Source organism: Abramis brama (genome assembly GCF_963993115.1).
Source record: "Abramis brama genome assembly, chromosome: 4".
Classification (NCBI taxonomy): domain Eukaryota; kingdom Metazoa; phylum Chordata; class Actinopteri; order Cypriniformes; family Leuciscidae; genus Abramis; species Abramis brama.
This window is the reverse complement of record NC_139966.1, coordinates 44,751,421-44,760,882: the sequence shown is the minus strand read 5'-3', so window position 1 is coordinate 44,760,882 and position 9,462 is coordinate 44,751,421. Positions and strand designations below refer to the sequence as shown.

At 37.9% G+C, this 9,462-nt stretch overlaps 1 protein-coding gene across 2 annotated transcripts; it reads right to left on the bottom strand.

Moving 5' to 3' along the window:
* Positions 1-618: 618 nt before the first annotated feature.
* On the bottom strand, positions 619-7,524 carry kera (keratocan). 2 transcript variants are annotated; one of them, XM_084110678.1, is made up of 3 exons: positions 7,247-7,524; positions 2,408-3,282; positions 619-2,036 (listed from the first exon to the last, which is right to left on the bottom strand). In XM_084110678.1, the coding sequence occupies exons 1-3, from the start codon at positions 7,477-7,479 to the stop codon at positions 1,873-1,875; spliced, it is 1,272 nt and encodes a 423-aa protein (XP_083966804.1). In that variant the 5' UTR covers positions 7,480-7,524; the 3' UTR covers positions 619-1,872. The 2 variants fall into 2 exon arrangements, with proteins under 2 accessions (XP_083966804.1, XP_083966805.1); XM_084110679.1 differs by lacking the exon at positions 7,247-7,524 and adding an exon at positions 4,543-4,654.
* Positions 7,525-9,462: the final 1,938 nt, after the last annotated feature.

Sequence of the window (9,462 nt, the reverse complement as noted above, 5' to 3'; positions counted from 1 at the left end):
CACAGGCCTGCACTGTGTAGTGGGGGATTTAATGTAACACAGTAAGTTATGTCTAAAATCAACGTAACTGATGCGACCATATATATGCATTAGGCTTGCAGTATAAATGCAGCCATTGCTTCAACTGATACCCACATATACTGTGCACTCACTGTTGTTCTTCCTCTCTGTCAGATATGTATAAATAATTCAAAGAAAGTGTTCAATTTTTTGTTGTACATTCAAAGGGGTTTGTAACCGCAAAGCTCTTGAATCATAAATATGTGCTGGTATAGAAGATCTCATACGCCATATTCTCATGAGAAGTTTCGCAATTCATCTGAAAATCTTATTAAACAAACCGTTTTCAAAGACTGGAATTGCTTTTTGCAGACACTAAATGTTTAGCAAAAGCTAAAACTGGGTGCTTGTTGAAATAAAGTCTAAACACAAGTTACATTTTTGTAGATGAGTACACTGTTTGTGGATTACAGCTTCCTTTATGAGGTTACCTGACTGGCTGCTCTACTTGATTTGGACCCTTCAGGTCCTTGTTCTCAAAGCTCTATGAGTTTTCAGTAACCAAAATCTTTTTATGTATACATGTATATAAAATGAGTCAGTGCAGAGACAATGCTGGACCATTGAAACCAGTTTAATCAGGAACATCAAACAAAAGTTATCTCATCTTAGATTTTCCCTTTTGTCAATCCTAATTCCTGTCATTTTTCTGCAAAGAATGATAAATGAAAACATAAAAATAATTGTCACATTTGTGCGTTGAAAAAGAATATTCACATTATTTTATACCCTAGAAGAAAATAAATCTTAAAATCAATCTAGAAGGTTCACTGGTAGTACCATTGTCAACTGCTAAATTTAAACTGTATTTATATATTAATAATCAGAATGTAACACTACAATTAATGACAGTGAATAAATCTGAAGTGCTCAATCTATAAAATTAATGTCACTAAATATTGATTGAATTTTGAAATATTGATTGTACAAAGATGTAAAGAAACATTTAAAAAGTAGAAGTAAACTTATGTCAGTACATGTCAATCGCTACAACAGAGGCAATAAACAATTGTGATTTCTAAAGTTTCTCTAATTTCAAACTTCTGTTGGTGCTGTTACTGAGAGTTACCATGCATTTAATAAAATACAATAAACCACCGCTATGTACTAAGTTCACTACCAGAAAATTTGGCTCCATAATCAGACCACAACTCTTCTGTCCAAAAACACCCCAGAATTGTGTGGTGAGGTAAAAGTTTTGGGGTAATGGTACACCTACTAAGATCGATTTGTTTGAAATAAAAATAACTTCTGCACAGGATGGGGAAGATTACATGCAAATGAGGACAATTATATTTAGGAGCTTAGCCTGCTAGTTTGCCATATGCATGGAATTAAGGAAGGCACAGTGGTTTTCTAATACAGCCATGAGAAACCATTCACAAATGCACATATGAACCAGTCTTATGGATCTCAACCCTGCTGAAAAGACCAGAACAGGAGACCCCCAGAATATCTCATGGATACTGGTATCCCCACCCAGATTTTTAACTAGCTTAACTAGATGTGCTTTCTTGGACAAAAGCTCCACCAGAAAGATCATGCTAGTTAAACAGTTTTATCAGCTTAGTTTCACTGGCCCACTAGCTAGACCAGCATTAGTACAGTAAAAACAAGCATGAGTCAGTCTGGACTAGCATGGAAATTCATTCCAGTCTTGGCTGGTCTTTTCAGCAGTGTATAGTTTTCAATATCTTACTGACTTTCCAAAAAGATAGTCCTTTATTGGACTCTTTTCTAGTGTTTTAGTTTACATGCATTTTCAGTTCTGGTAGATGAAATGGACAGGAGTATCTAGATGGTCTGGCACCTTCATATGACAATAGCCCTGAGGAGACGGAAACACATCATCAGCTCTCGTGGAATGGGTGGTTTGATCTCATTACCATCAAGGCGAAGGTAACTGAGACGTGGGCCGTTCTCATCAAGGTAATCATCAAGTGCACCAGGTGGACAGATGTCAGAGCTATTCACACCTATGAAAATGACAGAAAAAAATATATATCTTACTGATAAAGTCACAAACATGGTGGTACAATACAATTAAGGGTGCATCCAAACTCCAAAGTTTCCTTGCTCTCAGTCAATAACTTAAGTTGTCTATAAAGGTTCTAACTAAGGGAACTTTCCAAAGGCTTCATAAGTCTTTAGAGCTTTACAGATAACCAAGCAAGTATAGACTACAGTATCTCATGGTCAAAATGAAGCTACAAGTTTCAGATACTTGTAGTTTTTTGTCCACACCAAAGCAAAAGTATGAACTGTGATACTTTTGAGACATGTCTGTATAAATTAATTCCTAAATGTTAAAAAAAAAGAAAGAAAAAAAAAAGAGTTATGGACTTACTCTTGATCTTATTGTGATCCAGATGCAGGTGCTCCAGGCCAGAAGAGATAACGGGCACTTCTGTGAGCTGGTTGTGAGAAAGCTGTAGATCCAGGATGCTGGAAAGGTTAAACACGTTTTTTGGGATACCTCCATTAGCCAGCTTATTGCGGTTGAGCCTGAGAGACGCCACTTTCGGAAGACCCTTGAAGTACTCAACCGGAATCTTCTCAATGTTGTTGCCATCCAAAAATATCTGTGTAGTTGTGGGTGGTAGGCCAAGGGGCATGCTGTTTAGCTGATTCTTTGCTAAATTTATCTGGATCAAGTTGTTGAGGCCTTTCAGACTGACCTCAGTCACTGCATCATCCTGAAGCTTGTTGCTTTGCAGATCCAGCAAGGTGAGATGGTCCATCCCAGAGAAGACACCGGCTGGGATCTTTGAGATTCTGTTTCGAGACAGCCGTAACTGCTCTAATTTGACAGGCAGAGGAGATGGAATGGAAGTCAGCAAGTTGTCTTCCATGTAGAGGTGTACAAGGTTAGACATAGCCTTAAGAGCATCAACCTCCAAGCCTTCACTTGTGATTTTGTTGCGGTTAAGGTTGATCCACCTAAGTTGTGTGGCATTGCGCAGAGCATCGGTTGAGAGGACATCAATGAGATTGTTCTGGAGGTACAGGTACCAGGTATAGGGAGGGATGACAGGAATGCGTTTCAGACCCTTGTTGTCACAGTAGACAGCGTTAGGGAAGTTTGGAGGGCAGAGGCACTCTTTAGGACATGCCTGGAGCTGAGAGATCATGTGCTCGTAGGGAACTTCATCAGAGCGGACTTGGCTGGCCAAAACTAGGGCCACAAATGCAACCATGAGCCACTCCATGGTTAGGTTTAACCTAGGAAAACATAGAGACAGAAAAGAAGTAGCAAAATTAGCTGTTAACAATATTAAAACTATATAACTCTTAGAGATAAAATTAGAGACTTCATTTTAGTTCTAAACAGGACTGTCACTAAAGTTCACAGGACTTGGTACAAAAATTGAATGGGTTTCTCCCTTCAATGAGTTGCCCTCCTTGTCACAAGGTCTGAAATAATGTTCCTAGCTGTCCAACGCCATACAAACCACCCTACAATTACCTCAGGTTCTTTCTAAGTGGATAAACTCATTGACAAAAAAATTAGGAACATCCTAGTTAAGATAATCACTTCCTATGTCTTCATCTTTTAAGTAGTAATCCTCTTAAACTCAGAATATGCTTCCAGGTCAGCCTTAATTGACTTAAGCCTGGCGTAGTGCTACTCATCTCCATTCAGAAGACAGTTACCTCTTGGACTCTGGGAAACATAAGGCTTCAGGTATGTGCATGTCTGACTACTTCTAGAGAGAACAAGGTATAACAATCATGGCAATTTAACAACACCTGGCCCTCATGTTGCAATCAGGACACCTACACATTAGGCATCCGTTGGCCAGGTTCAATTTGTTGTATTCCCATTTGACCTTTAAACATTTATATCTATCAAATGCACGTTTGAACTTCGTCTAATGTGTATTATGGTTTTCCCTCAGAAGTTTCTTTGCTGACATCCACATATTACTCTTGGCTTAAATTTATCATGTAAGGATAAAAGAAACAGCAAACAGAGAGAGAAAGCTCAAGAAATAATATGTTAACACGTATTCATAGCTGAGCTTTCTCTCTCATCTGGTATTGGTTTAAATTTTTGGTTCTGAGCTCTATAATCGACTGTCTGGAGATCATTTTCTATGGGCAGCGTTCTCAAACTAAACCAGAGGGGATCAAAGGGAAGCTCTGGATATCTAGTGAACAGGTCAGGTGAAACCAGCTTCACCTGTAAAGATCTCTAAAAAGTAAGAAAAATATTTTTAAATCATGACCTCCAAACTGGCTTTGCAGGAAAAACAGCTGATATCTTTAGTACCCTAAATTAAGCAGCATACTTCTATGTTAAACCAAGACAAAATAAACACAAAGCCATTAAGTTTAAAGCAGATGTGAAAATGACTTATAGCTCACAGTATGCATTTCTGGAGGACAGAGGCTTTCTCCTATAGTGTAGAAGAAACTGACAATATCCTTCCCAAAATATTTCTAATGCACAGAATCATTGCACAAATGCTAGAGACCTACCTTTGTCTTCTTGGGGCTCTTCTACTGTATCTTTTGCTGTGGGTACAGATGTCTCAACTGAGCTATTTTGCCATCTCCAGCCCCTATTTGTAGTGTCAATGATATCTCATGATCCCTTCACAGACAGACACACTGGACACAACCTTAGCCAATCATAGGCTCTCGAGATCAAGAATCATAATCCTTTGGGGACGGACACTGGCGTGTTGGTCAAAGGAAGACATGGGCCTTGGCCCAGTTATAATTAGGCTAATACAGGCCTATATATTACGTTGGATCCTTCATCCTTTTCTTCATCGTCCCTCACAACACCACCTGTCTCCTGTCTTTTGAGTAAACAAATGTCTCGATCAGATCTATCTAGATAGATAGATAGATCTGATCGAGACATTTGTTTACTGATCTTTCTCGAGATCTATCTTCATAAGGACTCCCAGTTTGACTGGTAAATGACAGTTGGCCCACCTTATTTTTGTAGATGCCTACAGTTGCAAAATCAGTAATGAAAAAATTCTGCTATTTAATGTGCATGATCACCAAAACGCATGAGCTGAAATTTTTGTCCCCACGGGAGCACTAGTCTGGATTTAGAGGCGGATTTGTAGTTGGCACAGGTAGCCACATATGGTGTAGTTGTTTGACTGCCAAGTGCTGATTACTTCTCAATTCCACTGATGACAACTACACCTTACTGTGTCATTGTAATCCGCTGCAATGGGCTCCTCCAGTTGAGACCATTAGTTATCCAGTCAGCAACTCGTGTCAAGGATGGTGCAGCTCTACGTTAGAACCTGTGGTCTAAGGGCAAAGTACAAACACCAACCTAATCCAATTACAGAATTTAAAACCTATTATTCACAGGAATGTAAAAGAGCTTTAAACACAGAGTGTCAGGACACGACAAGAGGTCATTCTTGGGGAAGCAACTTTAACTTGCTGTCTAATTTAACTATATTTCAAAGATGACTTTAATAAAAGCATACAAACTGTGCAATATCAATATACATCTAATACATAATATCAATAGGGAAATATTAAAGACTTGCTATACTCTACACGTCTCTGAAACCAAGATCACACTACAAGACTAAACCTTGTCACCCTTTCATGTTTGTGACTAGTCTGCGACAAAAGCCCCAGATCATAGCAGGTGCCAACTCTTTTAGTGTCTGCACCTGTGAGACTAGACACGGCGTACAAATTTCATACTGGATTTTCTAATCACCCAGTCTTCAGGTAAGTGCATTGTCTTGACTCGTGCGAGAGAAGCAATAAACAGCCAATGCAATCATGTTTGTGATTTTTGAGCCTTTTTCAAAACTGACCCCTTAAATGTGCACAGGGAAACTTTCTGTCCTGTAATGTCTTGCTTTGTCTTGAGTAGCAGGGATTAAGTAATCACATCCGTTGCCTATGATCAAAACAGTTTATACTGCATTGTGCTTAGTGCTTATGCTATCTGTGCTAATGCTAATTGTTAAATATTTCATGACAACTCACTCAACACTTTTTGAAATCTGAGACTGTTAAACAACATTTGAACACCTTTGTGTTTAATTATTACCTTTAGTAAAATCATTTACAAGCATATTTGACTGGAACAAGGATTAAATTCATCAAAGATGTTAAAAAGAAATGATGCCTGAGATATGACAACATGGTCAAGACAACTGTGGCACATTATGCTTCTCCTAAAAAGAAACACATGCTCTCATTTAATTTCCTGTTTGGGGCATTTTGTCTCAGGCAGTTATGTTACAACAAAATGCTGCACTTGTACTTTCTTTGATATAAATATTATTTAGAAAGAGCATCACTTAACTACAAAAAGATAATTAAAGTTGAAATAATTAATTGCACATTGTAACAATGTTGCTTACACAAGCAACATCTGAGACTTTCCTTAAAAAACATACTGTGCTGTGCTGGAATCTGGTACAGCGATGACAGATATTTACAATAGTATTTTGATTTATACCATTTCAAAAAATACCAAGGTGCTATCATGGTTACTTTTTTTGCCATTTTTATTAGTATTACACAAGCCATTTCAATGTTATCTCAGTGAATACCACTACATAAGAAATGCATATACATTTCAAGTTTGTGAGCCTGTAGATGATGGTTATTAAAAAATTTCAACTATAGTTAAAGGTTACACTTTATTTTTTTATTTTTTTTATTTTGACATTCTGTTGACTATAAGTAACATTGCACCTACGTGTCAACTAACTCTCAGAGTATTAGTTCAGTATTAGTAGACTGTTAGGTGTTAAGGTTATGGTTAGTAGAATAAGTTGGCACGTACTTGCAAAGTTAGTTATAATTAGTAGAATGTTTGTTGGTGGACCATCACATTAAGTGTTGGCAGATACTAAGCAGACAGTCTACTAATACTCTAATGAGAGTTAGTTGACATGTAGGTGAAACGTTACTCTTAGTCAACAGAATGTCTAAAGGGGACCATCAAAATAAAGTGTTACCCAATTAAATGAAATTCTATGAAATTCATTATTTTATATGAAGATCTGCAGCAGAGGTGTAGAGAAACATAAAAATAAGGAAAACATTACGAAATTGAGTTTAAAATAACTCAATACTCCACAACAGAAAAAACATGAACCCCCTATACCCACCACCCACTTCCTTATTGCATCACCACCACATATAAGAAAAAAAAAAGAAACAAATATGAAAACATTACCTGCTCATCTCAGTCATAGAGCTGATTTTGGTTTGCGCAGGTGGAGGCAAAGTGTCTGTTTCTGTTTTTGGGGATGCAGTCAATCTCTTGGTCCGCCTGCTTTCCTCTCCAGTTTGAGTCCAGTCTGCAGTTTCTCCCTCTTTCTTTCTGGTCCGGACATGCATCAGAAGACACAGCCTTATTAGATTACTATTGCTAGCAGTGTAACGTCCCCAAGGCCAAACCTTTGACATCAGCTGGTGAGGTTGAAAAAGGGGGTGTGTGAATGTTTGACAGATACGTGTGGAGTCTTTCCGCAAGCGTGCATTGGGAACTTATTTCTAGCACAGCACTTTCTTCTCTTTTCTTACTCTCTTCTCTTTGTACAGTAAGGGTCTGTGGAGTCTCGGGAGGTGGGGGCTTGCAGCCCTTGCAGCCAAACACGCAGGTGGCTTGGAGACATTTAAGTCTTTCTTTTCAATAGACATATCTCATCTCCATCACTCACAACTTTGAGGGATCATATACCCCATTAAACTAGGCCCCCCTGGGCAATGCACATCATCAAGCTGTCATTTTGCACTGATGGAGACTCGTCCCAACCTGTGAAAGGTGGAATTAAGCTGGAATGCAAAAACTGGTGAAATTACAATGATGTTAGAGGGTTAATCCAGCACTCTTGCCATATCCCAGTAGGTCTCTCTCTCTCCTTGAGTTGTGCATAGCTTCACAATGAATGAAAGGGCAGTGTGTAGTAACCAGGCAACATCTATTTCAACATCTGGATCCTATTGTAGACATTTCAAGATGGAGAAGAGAAAAGTGGGATAGAGGAGGTCTTTTATTTGGGTAGGACACTAATTAAAGTCCCATTGCATAATTGAAAAAGGAGTAAAACTTTGTCCTATTGAAAGGATGCTATTGTCTTAAATTAAAGAGGATTCATGATTTCTGTTCTTAAGTATTTGGGACCATCAAATCTCACACATTCCCACACAATCAAAGCACTCATGCATTTTCAGATCTCCAGATGTTTGGTCATGCCCAAAAAGCTCCACAAAAGTTGTGTTTTTTTCTTTACACCAGCCATGTTTAATTCACAAATAAATTCTTTTGAGTTCGATCTTTTCAATTAATTGGCTCAACTGTTTCACAAAATCAATCTGAACGATTCAATAACAAACTGGCCTTACCTGTTTAGGGCTGCATTTCCCAAAAGCATTATAAGCCTAAGTAGATTGTAGTAACTATTGGCATCAATGGTCTTTAGGATCTCCTTAGGTTTACAATGCTTTTAAGAACTGTTGGCCAGAGCAATTCTTAAGCCAATGTCTCAATAAAATAACTTGATTTGGGTTTGGTGAGTCAAAACATTTCTTTAAACAAACTGTTTGAAAGAACCAATTCACGGAAATAAGCCAGACTTACCATCACACTTTACAGATATTATGCAGCTTCTCGATATTTAAAGTAGCGATTATTGTAGAAGAAAAAAGGCAGAGTCCTGGTTCTATCCATTTGATTTTATGTAGGCAAATCTGAATGCAAGCTTGCAGTTGAATGTAAGAAAAGGGTAGGGTTTAAGTGGACAAAATGACTGGTGATCATTTGTATTAAAAATATATGAATAAATTAATTTTTTTACAATAATAACACTCTCCAGAGCATTTATCCACCTTATTTAAAACGTAAGAGCGGATACAGATTATTTTTAGCTGTACAAAACAACTCGTTATGCTGCTTGATATTGCAAACTGGTATTTCTTACATTATTATTTTAATGTATTGTCATAATTATAAACACACTGGTTTGCAGCACAAATAGTTTTACCATTTACTGTACTTTGTTATTCGGAAGTCTCGCACATTCACAGAAAACAGCTTACTTCTTCTAAATTTGGATAAAGATAGGGTGAATTTCACTTTTATGCCAACTGTAAAGATACATTTCTCTGTGCAGAGCAACATAAAACAAGTTTATAACTCTCTGACAATGATATCACATGTAGCAAATAAACCGATTTCATCCCTTCAGGGAACCTGTGTTTACTTTGGACGGGGTTTTTTTGTGTGTGTGTGTGTGTGTGTGTGTTCTCACATAGCATGACAGTCATACAGTCAACAGTCATACTCTAAACAACAAGAAACTCTTGTGTCCTCTCTCTCAAGAGATCAGCTGTAGGAGGACAAGCTAAGAAACATCACAATGGTCTCTTCCCCCACAAAGTCTCTCCAGT